The sequence below is a fragment of the Micromys minutus genome, assembly GCF_963924665.1.
Source record: "Micromys minutus genome assembly, chromosome: 13".
NCBI lineage: Eukaryota > Metazoa > Chordata > Mammalia > Rodentia > Muridae > Micromys > Micromys minutus.
In genome coordinates, this window is record NC_137982.1 from 45,289,258 (window position 1) to 45,306,664 (window position 17,407).

A 17,407-nucleotide genomic window follows, 5' to 3' on the forward strand; every position below is an offset into this window, starting at 1 on the left:
TTTCCCTGCTTTTTACTCCAAGAAAAGGATTCACACGCTCATCATTTTATCAGCGGGATATGTGTTAGTAAATAGCAGCACCTGGACCCCCCCCCCCGCCCGCGCACGTGGGCGTGGCATTAGTGGGGTATGGGAGCATCTTGGTCAGGTACAAGTGACTCAGTCTCCCGGCTGTGGGAACACCTGACATTCGCGTGTTTTCCATCTGATTCTTCTGTTTTACTTGGAACGCCAACACCCGGCTCTGCAAAAGCCCAAACGAAATGAAAAATGAATCATTCCTTCTCTCCTGTTTTCTCAGTCTCCGCGTTGCCGTCTTCGGGAATGGCTTACCCACCAGGGATTTCATTTGATTCCACAGTAGACTTGACTCTTCCACTTGCTTTCTTCCCCGTGTTCAGTCCCAAGGGACTGATCTGATGCTCTTTAACCATCCCTCCTGTTTTTTTTTTTTTTTTTTCTTTCTCTTTTTGTCCCCTTTCTTTTTAGTAAATGAAGCCTTTAGATTTGTTTTAGTCTCTCTTCTTTGCCAGCATCTCCACCGGCAGGTTGAGGCCCTTGTGTGGTATCTAGTGATCACCGCCGAATCCCATCCTGACTGGTATTTGCTCCTTGGAGGTGAAAAAAATAAATGTTTTATAAAGCTCAAATTGGCCTTATCAAACAAAACATCTGCTAGATCAGTGAATGGCAGGAGACGGCAGGAGACAGCAGTGCTGGCCTCTCCAATAGAAGTCACTGCAGTTAATGGAAGCTATTATGGGGGGAATTCTGGCAAGAAGTTTTCTTTTTCTTTTTTTCTCCTCCAGACAGCTAAAAAATTTTTAAAGAAAAAAAAATGTATTCAGTTGCTAGGGTAACCTGTGGTTTCAAAACTACCGTAACAAAAGGCAGATATCACAAATCAACCTACCAAATTGTTAATTTGACTGGTATTTTAAAATAACTACTTGAAAAAGGGTGTTTTCTCCTTATCTTGCTTCGTAGAGCAAAGGAGAGACTGCAACAAGAATGAAGAAGAGGAGGAAGAAAATGGAATTTGGTAGGTTTCTCTGAGAGATCTTTTTTACCTTATTAAATGTTTGCTGAACATAAAGATCTGCTCCCGTACAGATAGAAGGGGATGCAGGGATTATTTAATCATGCAGAGTCTGGTCTCAATTTTTCTCCCCCAGTTCCAAGTTCTGACTGGCTTTGAAGTATCCTGTCACTATTCGGTCAGTCCGGTTTCTGAAGGGCGCCATGCATGCTCTGCAACCCTGAGGGGTGAGCTGGTCACCCCTGTCTTGCTTTCTCACCATTTGACTTAAAGGGGGTGCAGTAAAGCCAGTGGCATCTGACATTTGATTTTAGATGCAGCAGAAACAACATTACTTAGAAGGCAGTGAAAGCAGATTTTTTCTATTCATTTCTAAATTTCTCTAACCTCTCTGAGCTTTGTTTTCTTCATTTAAAAAAAAAAAGAATTTCATGACCAGTGACTCATGTCAACTAATAAACTACAAAGGAAAAAAAAAAAAGAGTAACTCGATGTTTTTTTAAAAAAGTAAGGAAGAGAGAGATTGGGGACATATAGATTAAAAGTGATTTAACGGTAATTAAAGCCAGCCTTGGGCGCATTTTCTTTTAGTGTCAGCACTTAGAAAGCAGGGGCAGGCAGATCTCGCTTATTCTAGGCCAGCCTGGTCTACATAAAGAGTTCCAAGATAACTAGGGCTATGTAGAGAGACCCTGTCTCAAAAAACAAAAATAGAAACAAAAACCAAAAAATAAAAAAACAAACCCCCAGAAACCCCCAAAGAGTCAATTAGCTATTATATAAGAATATCTTGACCTAATAAAAATAATTATAAGAAATAATAAAAATAATTATAAGAAATCATTTATGAGTCAAGGGGACACTTGATCATTAATTAGGTATTTTATACCCTAAGAGATGATTTCAAATGTGTTTAAATACAGTCACAATGTGGCATTGTAAGTCTCTAAAGTATTTTTTCACATAAACATGTAATATAGACAATTAACAGGCATCTGACATTTGATTTTAAACAAAGTAAGTAGAAATAGAAATAGCAAGATGGCTCCAAGATGTCATCTGTTGATGCTGGACAGAATCTTCTCTCCTTTTCATTATGTAGTTGACGCTATATATAGCAATGGTTGGCTCACGATGGTTAAGAGCAACACATAGACTCTTCTAGAAGAAAATTCCCGGTACCCACATCAGGAGGCTCACAAGTACACATAATTCCATCTCTAGGACATCCGACACCTCTGGTCCATACAGGTACCTGCACCCATGTGTACACATACTAATACACACAATTGAAAAGAATCAACTTTTTAGAGAGAGGGGAGAGAGAGAGAGAGAGAGAGAGAGAGAGAGAGAGAGAGAGAGAGAGAGAAATAATACTCAATGTTAAGTGTGGGGTAAATGAGATACTGTGTGTGAAGGTCATGCCAAAGTCCTGTGATACGATTTGTGCTCAATAACTGTTAGCTGTTATCCCTAGAAGCAAGCCCTCTGTTCTTTATGAGCAGTACGTGGAAGGTAGGGATATGCATGGTAGCATACATGTGTTATTCCAAAAGGACCACAGGGCTAGCCTGGGCCAAATAAGTGAGTTTGAGCCCAGTGTGAGAAGTGTGGCGAAGCCCTAGCTCAAAACAAAATAAAATGAAACAAACTAAGGTCTGGAAAGATGGCTTCATGCTTAAGAGCAGTTACTTTCCTCGCAGAGGACCTGGGTTCAGTTCCCAGCATCCACACGGTGTGGTTCACCTGTAAGTCCAACAACACAGCTCTGGCCTCCTTGGGAACCCCACATGTGCCTACTCACAGACATACACACAATTTAAATCAATCTTTAAAAATTAAAACAGGCCAGGCATGGCGGTGCACCCCTTTAGTCCCAGCACTCTGGGAAGCAGAGGCAGGAGGATCTCAGAGGTGGAATTAGAGGTCATCCTGGTCTCCAAGACAGACAGCAAGAACTCACAGAGGGAGCAGGTTAAAAAAAAGAAAAAGAATCTGAGAATCTATGACAAATTCATCAAACTAAACCAAACAAACCGAACAACAAAGCACCCCTAGAACCCATGGAGAACTGACAGGCATTCAACAGGCATTACTAGCTGCTAGGTTATATTGCTCACCTTCTTGGCTTAGATTCACTGTGAGTCTGTCCTGAGGTGGCCATTGGCCTTGGTTTAATCCCAGTATTTTAGCTATAGGTGGTATTTCCAAATAGGACAGGTCTGTTTGTTTGTTTTTAGCTTAATTCTCAGTAAGCAGTGAGGCATTGCCAGGGTTTTTCCTACCTAGTGTTATTTAGCCTTTACAATCCTTCAAAACTGACGTTCTTAGGGGCATTTGGGAGAACAGACAGCTGACAAAGGTTTACACCTGGCCAGGATCAAATGCTTGCACCAAAGCTTGAAGCAGACTCATCATGAGACTTCCAAAGGAAGGGTTTGTGTCTACCAGACTACCTCAACTCCTCCCCACCCCCACCCCTACTCTCACCACAGCCTCTTGTCCTAGGTGAAAATAACCACAAGTTAGAAAAGGGTTAGGTTTGCAGTCTAAAACCCTATCTGTCTGCTCCCCCCACCCAGCAGTGCTGGTGTGTGTCAGTGTGCTGAAAGATCTGTGTATATGATGTAGGAATCATGGACTTGAAAGTAGCTTGAGCCTGCACAGGGGAGGTTCAGAATAGGGTAAGAGAAAGAAAGGCTGTCAGGATTGAGCTGGCCTTTGTGTTTAATTTCTCTCTTGTTGCAAGCGCTATTCAACTTGTAAGGAAAGCTAAGAAAGGTCCCTTCTATGAGAAGTGCCCAGTTCCCAAAATGAAAAACAGCTAGCTGTCTCCCCATGCTGTGGGCCCCAACGCCCTAAACTTGCAAATGTGGAGTCGACTTCAGAATTCTACTTAAACTCAGAAAGTCTCCTGCAAGATGAGCGTCCGGTTATAACTGAAGCAGGAAAAAAAAAATCCTGCAAGCGAGTTGCCTAAGAAAATGTTTGTTAGTCCCCCAGACTTGAGGCTCAGCCTCTAGAGTCCCAAACCACCCGGTCCAAATCCACTCCCAGAGCCCAGAGGCAGTTAGGAAGCTTATACCGGCTTTGGCAGAAGACCGCCCATTTCTTGAGGTGAACTCCTGGTCTTGTAGCAGTCTCGCGGGTTAGATCCTCTTAATTAGAAAACAATAGCTTCTTAAGAAGAGCGAATGACCCGCGTTCTTCGCGCCCCAGCATAGCATACTCTCTTTGGCTCCAAACCAGGGGCAAAGAACTAGGTACGTCTGAGCACCCGGGCAGAACAAGAGGACCGAGGCGCGTCGGTGTGTGGAGAGCTTGGAACAACCCATTCCTAAGGACCCCCCACCCACCCAGGACCCGCGGAGTGGGGAACCCCCTCCTCACTGCAGCAGATTTGGGGAGAGGTGTTCAGATGCAGTGCAAAGGGAACGCTGAGCGCTGGATTGTACAGCTCGGAAGTTTAGGATTGCCCCCAGATCCGTCTCAGCTTGTGGGTCCAAGGCAAGCACGTAGTCGCCTCCAGTGAAGTCCCTTTGCTCTTAAGGAGCAGGCCCAGGATTCCTTGGAGGGTGGAGATTCTCGGGTTCCCTCCCCCCTGCTGCCCTCGGGTCGGAGAAAAGATGTGGAGTTAGGATCGAGTGCAAATTCCACACGTTCGGTAATTACGCACACCCTGAAATTTTCAGCGTTGACTTAAGTTACTTGGCGCTGCGAGGGTTGAGGCCCTGCGTACTGATGAAATTCAGCCTCTGTTTACCTAAACAATAAATGTAAAGATTAGCGGCATCCACTTGGTCACAATAAGGGGTTGACAATTAGAGGGCAATGCATCCCAGATGGAACCCAGCCTATTGAGGGCGTGCACAATGGGTGGTGGGCTCCTGCAAGGGGGCGTTGGGCGGGATCAGGGGTGCTGTAGCTAAGGAGACGTACTCTTCACTGCCCGGTGAAGGATGCTGAGCCGGGTGCCAGGAGGTGGAGGAGAGGCCCAGCCCTTACTGGCACAAGCTACCCTGCTAGACTTCTAGAGGGTTTTGAGAAATCTAAACGTCCCGGGACAAAATCACAGGGGTGATTCTGGAGCTCTGAGCCTGTCTCTGTAGGTTGTCACCTGCCTTAAGGCCATCCTACTTGGCTGACACCTAGCTGGAAACTAGAAATGGACGTCCCTGGCTCGGCGAGTGTAACTGTGTTAGCAAGTCAGCAAATGTATCTTTTGCTGCGGTCCCAGGAAAGAGTGAAGAAGCAAGTGCCTAAAGCGCGTGGAGCCTCGCTCTACCCCCATGGCATTCAATACTCCAGGGAGAGAGAGAGAGACTCAAGGCTCTGAGGACACAGGATACAGCGCTAAGGGGTGGGAAGGCCGGCCCACCAGGATTGGACTCTAGACTGGCTGAAATCCAGAAGCACGGATTTGTCTGGGCTATGTCACAGGGACGCCTGAATCTCATGGCCACACAGTCAGACTCCCCTCCTCCCTCTTCTCAGCCTCTTGGAGTTGCAGGAGATTCCAGGCAGGAGAGGACTGAAGGAACTACCCAGAGAACTCTGGAAAAATAAGGTCAGAGAGCCACTGGAAGTGTGTGTGTGTGTGTGTGTGTGTGTGTGTGTGTGTGTGTGTGTGTGTGTGTGGTGTAGGGTTCCGGGGTTGGGAGATGATGTGATCCGTTTAGGTTTTCTCAATCAGGCACATGCTTGTTTCTCTATCCTTTCTCTCTTTCTTCTGCAGATCTGCAGCAACCCAAAAGACATCTAAGTCTATACTTAGACACAAATAAAGGATTTGTTCTGGACACTCAAGAACAAATCAAGATGAAGCTCTTTCTTGCCAAGCTAAGGTAGGGGACATAGCCTGCCCTGTCTGGAGGGACAGGAGCTGGGGACAGAACTGGGGTAAGAAGGGGGGGTCAGAGAGACTGGGAAAAGGAAGATCGAGGAGAGGAAGGTAGGGGCAAAGTTAGACCTGGGTGTGAGATGTTCAAACTTAGAATCTTTCCAGTCCCTGGTGCCCCTCCATCCTACAGCTGAAGGTCCACCGGAAGTAGGAGGTTAAACAATGGGATTCCTCTGCCCTCTCCTTACAGGCTCTGGGGTGGGGGTGGGGGAAATGGGCAGGGATTGGCAAGTAGACAACTACAAACTGGCTTTGGCCCAGGCAGGAGAGTGGCCTTGGTCACTTCAGCTCTGTTGTAATGCTGTCTTTGCTGTGTAGATGAGCCAAAAATCAGCCCTCACAAGGATTTCCCTCCCTTCTCCTCCTTCTCCCCCGAAGGCACTGTCCTACCAGAACGGAGCTGCTGCTTCTCCCCAACCTGAAATTTCAAGGGCTAATGGTGTGTGTTCCCGCAGTAATGAAGGGGCCATGCAGCAACCCAACACTTACAAACAAATATGTGAGTCATCCTTTTGGGGAGAGACTGAGGAGGGGAGCAGCTGGGACCCCTGCTGGTAGTGTCCTCTGCTAGGGAGGTGGCATCTCGGTGACCCTCTGCCTTAATCTTCTTCACTCTTCTTAGAATGAAGACTCACAGGCAAAGAACACTCTCCACCCACCGGACAAGCCGAGGAACCCGAGTCTCTGCTTAAGAAGTTGTCTAAGTCTCTGGTGGCTCTGAGCTGAGCTGAGCAGGATCTGGGTCCCCTACTCTGCACAGAAGGCCATGGATATAAAGGCCCGGAGCCATGTTCTCCCAGGTCTTTCTTTTTGCCATTATAAATCAGCCACATAAATCATTCACATTGTTTAAGGTACAGTGATCAATCTAATGGCTTGTAATAGGTTCCTAATTGTCATTTGCAGAAGCCTGCAGGCTCACAAGGGTCTCAATGCTAACTCAGTCTACCTCCAGCCCCAGGCTGGTCAGTACAAAACCCGGAAGGAGCACCCTGTCGATCCAACCTCTGTGCCCAGAAAAGGGAATATTGCTAAGGGTAGTTGTTACACACACACACACACACACACACACACACACACACACACACACACACACACACACACACACGGGGAGGGGGGAGAGAGGAAGAGAGTATGTTAACTTCCAAATTAGCATTTCAGTGATAAGCAAAACCCAGCCTGCAATCTATTGATTATTGTGAACCAAAACACATTTTGTCAATCTCAGAAACCTTCTGGATTTATATATTCTGCATTTATATTTACAGAAGAAAAAAAAAAAAAACTTGGTCACAATCCAATATATACTCTTGGTCATATCTTTTTTTTTTTTTTTTTCTTTCCTTTTCTCTCTCTTTTTAAACAATAATGACAAGGAGTCTCTTGAAGGAGATTGTTAAAGAAAGGAACAGGGGAGCCTTTTCCAGGGCAGCTTCGAGTTATGCTTCTTAAAGTTGGAGCATTTTCCTTCTCTGTGCCTTGGATGGGGGAGGAAAGACTGGGAGTTGGAAACCTCTCAGGCTTATCTAAGGAGCGGTTACACTGAAGGAACTGATGGGCAGAAGGGGACACATGATCAGAATCCTCTGGCCTCTGGCTTTTGTTGTTACTAGGCTAAGATGCAGATGTAAAGCTATGACAGCAGTTACCGGTGGCAATATGTGTGTATCATTTGGGCAGCTCAGCTCTTAAAAGAGACGAGAGGTGCTGACTCTGGTCACCTTGCTTAGACCTGAGAGACTCCTCCATGGTGTCTGGAGGGAGGACAGTACAGCTCCAAACCAAACAGCTTCCCCCCCCCCCATGGTTTCCTAGCGATGCAGTGAACAAACCTATGATGCTCGTTGAATAATCTGCCAATAATTGCAGTCATTAAAATCATCACAGTCCCCAGTTCCCTTCCTTCCTTTGACATACCAGTGTCTCCTTTAATTGATAGTGCATTTTTGGCTCAGATAAACAGAGCAGGGCAAACTTAGAATATAAGGTCCAGTCACATGTAGTAGCAGATGACTATTTGTACAGCAAAGGTATGGACTGTTCTTGACAGACCAGGGATGTTCAGTTTCTCCTGGAGACTTTCAAGAGGTTAGAATGCATTGCACTTCTAAATAGAAGTGCCACCTTCGAGGTAGGGAATAATTTTTAAAAAGATGAAAACTCTCATTGGCCTATTGATTCTTCTTGACTTTTTATTTGCAAGGGTTTGTAAATGAGGATTAAATCAGAACTCCACAGAAATCATGGGAGAGTCCCTCAATTTTCAACTAATTTTTCTTGATCTATTTGAACTCAAGGCTGGCGCTTTTAAAGACATAAATATATGTTAACTATAAAAGATTTCCCATTGGATCAAAGGCTGGGTTTCATTTTCAGTCACATTGGCAAACTCCAACTGGGGGGAAGGATTCACCTGGACTCAACAGGCACTAAAGGCTGCACTGGGCCTCCTTGCCTGCTGCTCAAGGCTGGCAGCAATCGCATTCATGCAGCATGTTTTTTTTTTTTTTTTAAACCGAAGTTATTACTCCCCCAATTCCCACACGGGCGCTGACCTGATAATTGCACAAATGATTCAAAACGGGAGCCTCTGTGGGTTAGCAAATAAATAAATAAATAAATAAATAAATAAATAAATAAATAAATAAAGGCAGGTGGGAGGACAGGTCAGACAAATGCTTTAATGGGCTCCCGCCCTCACCCGCCCCCCCCCCCCCGCGCCCCACATTCTTATTCTAGTGGCCCAGGCTTCCCCTGCAACCAGCCTCACCCATTTTGAGAACCGTTCGGTTCCTCCCTGCCCAACGCCTCCCTTCCCGCCCATATCTTGAGTCTCCAACTACGCCTTACCCCACCTCTGTGTTGTAGGTCTGCTGCTAACTCCCTAGGAGACTGTGGTAGCTACCTCACGCTTCCTCAGCTACAGTACGAGGGGTTCAGGAAATAACTGGTCAGGATCACCACCCTGCTTGGTGAAAGCATCTTAACTGGGGCATGGCCGCTCCGGGAACAGGGATGAGTGTTCAAGATGAGATTGTTTCCCCCAGCTCTGCCTCTTGAACACTACAAACTCAAGCCGAGCCGTTGCTCAGATCAGAGATGAGAGAAACAATATTTGTTCAAAGCAAGTGAACTCTTCCCTTTAATTACTCCATTCTTCTTTATTGGGCTTCGTATAGTTTTTTTTGGGGGGGGCAAAAATCATGTTGATTTTACCATACTGTATTTACGATGTAAATATATGCCAAGATGAAAACGTCACGGATCAATTGTAAAGGACCCGGATACATAATTTTAAAAAATCAGTTTCAGTGTATATGAGGTTCTCACCCCGCTTTCTCTGCTCAGTCAGATTTGTTTATGCAGAAGCGACATTTAATAGTGCTAATTGCACTCCAGTTAAATTGCTCTGATTGCAGAAAGGGAAGCAATTTTCATGCTCTCTGTCTGGGTTTGGAAGAAATTGTTTTATATTCACCTCTTTATAAAGAAGTGGAGATAAGGCACCGGGGCCTTTGCACAAATTGCACTTAGGGGCTGACTGGCAGCATTCAGGCGCTATAATAGAGCATTATTTGGCCGTTTTGAATAATGTAAAGCGTTTGCTGAAAGCTATTCTCCTGAAAATTGCTTTAACTTTTAAAAGGGTGATGATTCACTCCAAACCAGGTCTTTGTTACATTGTCATTATTTCCCCAAATGTTTTAACAGTCAGCTCAACACTTTAGCATAACACATTGATCTTTGTTTAAAAACTAGATTTTTTAGAAGATGAAAAAAAAATCTGTCAGACGGAAGGGGGGAAAACTGGACTACTCCCTTCCTTCCCCCCACCCCCCCCCCGAAAGATTTCCTTTGAGCCCCACCTTAGAGTTGAACCGGCCCGGATTGTTGAACTGTTTGTGTTCTTTTGGAAGATTTCCCTAACTTTTATTGTGATGAAGACGCGTGTGTCTAGGAATATGCGAAAGCCCACGTCCAGAGTCTGACAGCTGGAACTATGTGGAAAACAGCGGGAGAGGGGGGGACTGGAGGAGGAGGGTGGGGGGGAAGAAGGAGGAGGACGAAGAGGAGGAAGAGGAGGAGGAGGAGGACTAGAGGATCCGTGTGCTGCTAGCCGAGATGCCTGGGAGAGAACTGTTTAAATGGTTGGCTTAAAAATGTTTCCAGTGCCAAGTGGCTTTTCGAATTGTCTTATTTATTCCTTGGTCGGGTTTCCTTAAGAAGAGGGTGGGTTGGGGAGGAGAAGTCGTGGGGAACCCTCTGCACTTCTCCTCCCGGGGCTGCCCAGGGTGAGTCGGAAACGCCTCGCTGCCACTTAACAATCCCTCTATTAGTAAATCCACGCGAGGACCCTACGGGAAGCCGAGGGCCAGCCTCCCCTTCCAGGGCAGAAGTCACCTGTTGGGAACAGCTCCCGGGTCCCCCCTGCTGGGCTTTCTGGCTTGGTCCTGCAGCCTGGTAACCCCCCCCCATGCACACACTCACACCTTCCACCACATAGTCTTAGAGTTTTTCTTTACCTGCCACCACCCCTCAGATTTTTATCTCAGTCCCCTAGGACACAGAGCTTCCTTCTTAGCTGCTCGGGCTATCCCCCCCACACACACCTATAACTGCCTCCTTGTCTTTTGTCACCTTAGAGTTTTCTTTTAAAGGCATTCTGAGCAAAACACAGTTTCGTAAAAGGCAACGAAAGGGATCCATATAGCTTTCCCCCATCCACGAAGAGGAAGAGCGGGTGCGTGAAGGCCTGGTCTTCCCCCTTAAGGTGAGAAAGAAGTGTTGCAGCGAACTTACTTTGGGGCCTAGAGATCTTGCAAATGAACAAAACCTGGAAACACACCTTCACGTCCTCCTGACTTGTCCTTCCCGACAAACTGTCTTTTGCACCCGCTCATTTAGGGTTGATAGTTAGGATTTTAGAGAGCAGGATGAGGTTTGGAGGGGGGGGAACGTGCTTACACGTTTTAGTAACCCAGACTTGCCTGAGGGCGCTGGCGTTTCTAGTTCAAAAGCTGCCTCTGGCTACCCTAGAAAAGACAAAAAGTGAAGCCCAGAAACAGGAAACCCTCCAGCGGCGGCGCCTCGCGAAGCGTGAGGACACCTCTTTTACACCAAGGTCCAGAGAGGCTTTGAAGATGCTTGCAGCTCGCTGAACGCGGAGGCGCCCACGTGTGGCCTGGCTTTCGCAGACTCTTCGGGGAAGGTTCCGGAGAGGTCCTCCGAAGTCTGTGACCACAGGGTGAGGATGAGCCTACCTTTGGAGTCCCTTGGCCCTGAAGAAGGAATTTCTAGGCCCTGGCAGTCTGCGGTGGAGATAGTTTGGATCTGAAGCAAAGGAGGAAAAAAAAAAAAAAAAGAGTCTATAAACATCCCCTAAAACTCGACTTCAACCTGAAATCCGACATGCAAATCTCCACCGGGTTAAACAAACAGCGGCACAAGCTGCAGCTTCAGCGGGGGTGGCGGTGGGGGGCGGACGCCGCTCGCGCTGGTCTCCGTTTCCAAAGTTGTTACAATGTGAAAATAAGCGGCTTCGTGCAGAGTGTTGTATGGGCTGATGCTTCCCACCCCCACGCCAGCCCCCAGCAAAACCCGGCAGATAATCAGCACGTCCCACTGTTTAGTCATATTTGACAACTGGGTTAACCTGGTATCTAGGCGCTGGCGAAGCCGTACAAAGGGTGCCCTCAATTACCACCAGAAGCTTCTGGCGTGATAGGCACTTGTATTACCCCCCCCTCCGGGTCAGAGGCCAGAGCGACAATTAGGAAGTCACTTAGACCGCTGGAGGGAAATGGCGGGATGTAGCAGGCTCTGGGCTCTCCCAAGTCTGTGGGTGTAGACCTGCCTGGAGAGGCCCAGCTGTCCTCTGCGCCCTCTGCTCAATAGGACTCTGAGCATAAAAAGGAATACGGTGGGAACAGGAAACTGGGGAAAGGACCGCGACCAGGATAAAATCCATAGCAAGAGTGATGACTACAAGCTGAAGTTCTTCGCAGCAACAACGTGTGAACGCAGACCATCTCCGCTTGTGCCCTAGGCCGGGTGTCCCCACCTCTCCTGCTTCTTTCCCACAAGTGGGGAGTGAAGACTGTCAGCCCTCAGTAGCAACGTCTTGAGGTGGCCAGGGTGGTGATGGTGGTGGTGGGGGCTTGCGGCTTGGTCTCAACGGTACTTAAACCTGGCTTGGTACGTGAGTGTGTGTAAATTTTTAATTGCGCTGTAATTTCTTCTGTCCCCAGCCCGCCCCCCTCCCACCCACGCCCGCAGACTTGACTGGCACGCGCCAGGAGCCCGGGCTCGGGCCCCTCGGAGCGTCTGATTGGCTGCGGGGCAGCTCCCGTCTGCTCTGCCTGCGCCCTCATTGGGCGAGAGGCGCAGCCAGCGGCACTTCAAAGCGGGTGCTCCTCGCACTTAGGCTGAGTTTTGCCGGCGGGAGCCCAGAGTCCGCTCGGCGCGAGCGCGGGACGCGGGAGCCGCGCGGGACCCGAGCCGTGATTCCCAGCCGCCGCCAGGCTTACACCGCTCCCGGCTTCGCCGCGCAGCCCAAAGACCTGCTATGGCCACGTCCATACTTGGGGTAAGTAAAAAAAAAAAAAAAAAAAAAAAAAAAAAGAAAGAAAGCAAGAAAGAAAGAAAAAAGAAAAGGCGCTGGCTGCAAAGCCTTTGCTCATTTTTTGTTGTTGTTGGTGGTGGTGGTTTTTTGTTTTTGCTTTTGTTTTTTGTTGTTGTTGTTTTCTTATGGCTTCTCTGGGTCAGAAGCTCTCAAGAAACTGTTGCTAGACCACAGCTCTAGTTTCCTTTTAGCATTTTCTACATTTCCGGAACTGATCTTTTCAAGTTATTGGAACCTGGGACCTTTGCCTTTATAAGAATTTCTTAAGCAAGTTCCCCCTTTAATTGGTTTCTGAGGCAAAGCCGAACGTCTCTTTTCCTCCGTTCTTGGTTTTAACATCCCCCCACCCCCACCCCCTGCCATTTGGTTTGGGGATTGTTGCATTACACTACAGCATTTTCTGGAAAGTCTTGCTTTGCAGGCCATGCAGTTACATTAATAAACATTTACAATAGCGTGGCTCCTCAGTTTGCCCTTGACTTTGAAAGCCATCACTGGGCCGTTTATACTTGGATTGTTTTTGTAATCGTGTGTGTGTGTGTGTGTGTGTGTGTGTTTGTGTAAATATCAAAACGACGTGTTTGAACTATAAAAGAAAATAGCCAAGACGTAGCCACTCATTCCAGGAGCGTTCTAAGTTTCTCCCGGCCCTGGGTGGCTGTTTTGGCCATCCCCTTGCCCTCGCCCGCTATTTCTTGTGTGTGTGTTTACCTTCATGCTATACCCGGAAGGGCGACTTGGGGGCTTCTGGGAGAAGAGCGGGCTTATGGCGTCAACCCAGGTCTGATTCTAGACAAGGTTGGCAGCGAACGAGGTGGAGAAAACCGAGGCATCTCTGATCTATACTCTCATCGAAGAACAACTTTCCTCCTCGCTCGTGATCGCCTCTGTCCTGCGCCAGCGCGCGGGGAGGAGGCGCGAGCCGGGGTGCCAGGGCCCTCCGGGACCGGAGCGGGGGGAACGAGGCTGCTCACCGGTGCACTTTGTGTCTCCCCCCACTTCTTCCTGCCCTCCTCCTCCTCCTCCTCGCTCCCTCCCTCACCCCACCCACTCCAGGAAGAGCCACGCTTCGGAACGACCCCGTTGGCCATGCTGGCGGCGACCTGCAACAAGATCGGCAACACGAGCCCCCTGACGACCCTGCCCGAGTCCAGCGCCTTCGCCAAAGGCGGCTTCCACCCCTGGAAGCGCTCCTCGTCCAGCTGCAACCTCGGCTCCAGCCTCTCGGGCTTCGCTGTGGCCACGGGCGGCCGCGGCTCCGGCAGCCTGGCGGGTGGCTCGGGAGCCGCCAACAGCGCCTTCTGCCTGGCCTCTACGTCCCCCACGTCGTCCGCCTTCAGCAGCGACTACGGCGGCCTCTTCTCCAACTCGGCGGCGGCGGCGGCCGCGGCGGCCGGCGTGTCCCCGCAGGAGGCAGGCGGCCAGTCGGCCTTCATCTCCAAGGTGCACACGACGGCGGCCGACGGCCTGTACCCGCGCGTGGGCATGGCGCACCCGTACGAGTCGTGGTACAAGTCCGGCTTCCACTCGACGCTGGCGGCGGGCGAGGTGACCAACGGCGCGGCGTCGTCGTGGTGGGACGTGCACAGCAGCCCCGGGTCCTGGCTGGAGGTGCAGAACCCCGCCGGGGGGCTGCAGAGCTCGCTGCACTCGGGCGCCCCCCAGGCCTCGCTGCACTCGCAGCTGGGCACCTACAACCCCGACTTCAGCTCGCTCACGCACTCGGCCTTCAGCTCCACGGGTCTGGGCTCCTCGGCCGCCGCCGCCTCGCACTTGCTCTCCACCAGCCAGCACCTCCTGGCCCAGGACGGCTTCAAGCCGGTGCTGCCCTCCTACTCGGACTCGAGCGCCGCGGTGGCCGCGGCGGCCGCCAGTGCCATGATCTCGGGCGCCGCGGCGGCCGCCGCCGGGGGCAGCTCGGCGCGCTCCGCCCGTCGCTACTCGGGCCGTGCCACCTGCGACTGCCCCAACTGCCAGGAGGCCGAGCGTCTGGGTCCGGCCGGGGCGAGCCTACGACGCAAGGGGCTGCACAGCTGTCACATCCCGGGCTGCGGCAAGGTGTACGGCAAGACGTCGCACCTGAAGGCGCACCTGCGCTGGCACACGGGCGAGCGGCCCTTCGTGTGCAACTGGCTCTTCTGCGGCAAGCGCTTCACGCGCTCGGACGAGCTGCAGCGGCACCTGCGGACTCACACGGGCGAGAAGCGCTTCGCCTGCCCGGTGTGCAACAAGCGTTTCATGCGCAGCGACCACCTGAGCAAACACATTAAGACGCACAACGGGGGCGGCGGGGGCAAAAAGGGCAGCGACAGTGACACGGACGCCAGCAACCTGGAGACGCCCCGCTCCGAGTCCCCCGACCTCATCCTGCACGACTCCGGCGTCAGTGCAGCCCGGGCGGCTGCGGCGGCGGCGGCGGCGGCGGCTGCAGCGGCGGCGGCGGCGGCGGCGGCTTCGGCGGGAGGCAAGGAAGCTGCGACCGGTCCCAACGACTCCTAGAGGTTGGCGGAGAGGTGCGAGCGAGCGAGTAGAGACATCCAGAGGGAGCGAGAGGTTCGGAGGGCGAGCGAGTGGGCGCACGGGAGGGCAGGGGCTCCAGTGACGCCCCCGAGCCCAGGCTGGGCGCGAGGTGGAGCAGCGCGGAACCCCGGGCGGTGGCTTGCTGGCGGCGCCGGAGCTGCCCTCCACCCATTGCGTCCAGAAGAGAATCGATCTCGAGGTCCAGAAACAAAAGCGAGCCATCCTCCAACATAAGTACAGGTTCAAAACCACACACACACACACACACACACACACACACACACACACACACACACACACACACACCGGAGACCCACAACCGCAAGAACGCATACTCCCGCGCGCGCACTCACAGGCACCCACTCCAACAAACTTCTCCAGAGAAGAGCAATACACAGAAATGTCCCTTCCCCCCACTGTCCACTGCCCACTCCCCCTCAGTCCTTCTCTGTCCTTTTCTCAAAAAACAAAAACAAAACAAAAAAAATCTAGCTACTACTCAGCAAAGGACTGTCAGAACTTTGGAATGAAAACAAACGAAACCTATAAAAACAAACCCTTTGTGTGGATTATATTATATATAAAATCTCCAAGTCCTGCTTGATGTCTACTTACAATGAGACTTTTTTTTTCTAAAAAAAGGAAGCATCAAAAAAGGCTTAAGGTGAGATACTCAACTGGAAGTCTAGCAACAGTTTCTCTGTATTTCATAACATCTGTATAAATAGGGTTCAAAGGATTGTGTTCTCTTTTATTTTCTTGTAAATGTTCATTCGAATAGTTTTTTTTGTGAATTCCTGAAATTCAGGGAGTTTCTTTTTAATTTTCTGATGCACTTTGTGAAAGTCAGTATATATGTAAAAGATATTTAAAATGTTGAGTTACCATTTCACTCAAAACACGTAAGTTAAGGTCATCTAAAGAAATTAAATGCGTTTATCTGTATGAAGAGAATCTTGACATCATATTTTCATTTTGGTGTTATTAAAGGACTCTGAACAACACTCCTCCGTTTAAAATTATCCCGTTTTCCCAACAATACCTTTAATGTGGAATCAACTTTATGTTTGGTTGGGAAACAAATTCCCTTAATGTTAGGTGCAGGCAGTGAAGTTTATATGGGTTGCAAAAGCCATGACACATATACATTTTTGAGAAGTCAAAATTATTTATTTGTATATCAACAGCATAAATTAAACCGGGTTATAACAATTCGTAGTTGTATCACTTAATGGGAAGGCTTGCAAAAGGTGACATTTTAAACCTTTGAATCGCCTTTTTAAAAAGCCAGGTATTTTGATAGTTTTAACTGGGAGGTACCTGCCTATCTTCGGAGGGCTCAGAGAAAACTGGTGGGTTTGTTTTTGTTTTTTGCTTTTTTGTTTGTTTTTTTTTTAAACTGATTTTAAAACAATTTATGGAGAGAAAAAATCTTTCTAGAAAAAAATATCTTTTAGTTTTTCAAGGCCCTCTACTTGGAAGGCATCTCTGGGGAACAGATCACTAGAGTCAGTACCCCGGAAAAGACATTTCATGCCTAAATGAAAATCTTGTTAAATGTTATTAATTTTGACTTAGAGCACACAGCAGCCCCCTGTGCCTTGTATTCCCTTATTAGGGATTCATGTCTTATCAAATATCTAATTAATCTCCTAGACATCATTTGTTCTGGGCAACTTTATCTCAGCTGGTCCACAGGGAAAACTCCAAATATTCTCTGTGACAAAGCTCCCTTGAAGATCTTTTTAATTGTCTAAATTAACTGCACCAAATTTGCATGTCAAACGGTAAAGGGCAACCTGAGATAAAGTGTAAACGTTTTAAAAGCCCCAAACTAAGCACTTGATTTGATAACTAGGCTTTTTAATGTTATGGAAGACAACTGCTCCTCTCCTTTTCAAAGACGGCTGGTCTATGCAAATAGTGAATTGGAAATGCCTAGGTCCGCTCGCCGGCAAATGGCCATCGCAGGTTATTTGAATATCAGTGGCTGCTTCTGAAAAGGTTCAAGGATGCTCTCTGCCTTCTTTGTGATTACTCAGTGCGGCGTCTTATTCTGAAGAAAAAAACCTCAGGAATAATTAAAGGCTGGGATCAGGCCTGGGAACACATTTGGGACAGGAATCTCATTTAGACAGTCTCTTTCAAAATAAGGCACAGTTAAATTGACCAGAAGGCAATTATTGAAATGAAAATTATTTTCACTCTCTTTGTCTTTTGACCACCAACTTAACAGCCCCAGTTTAAAAGAGGGAGACGGGAGAAAATGACGAAAGGAAAATTGGTAAATGAGACAATTTCGCAATTCGAAAAAAAAATGTTAGTT

The 17,407-nt window shown here is 48.7% G+C and overlaps 1 protein-coding gene across 1 annotated transcript; it reads left to right on the forward strand.

Annotated features, from left to right (window-relative positions):
* Window positions 1-12,504: 12,504 nt before the first annotated feature.
* On the forward strand, window positions 12,505-15,060 carry SP9 (Sp9 transcription factor; the record flags this gene model as incomplete). The annotated part of the gene is made up of 2 exons (XM_080927179.1): window positions 12,505-12,525; window positions 13,618-15,060. 2 exons carry the CDS (start codon window positions 12,505-12,507, stop codon window positions 15,058-15,060), a joined length of 1,464 nt encoding a protein of 487 aa, XP_080783305.1.
* Between the last annotated feature and the right edge of the window lie 2,347 nt (window positions 15,061-17,407).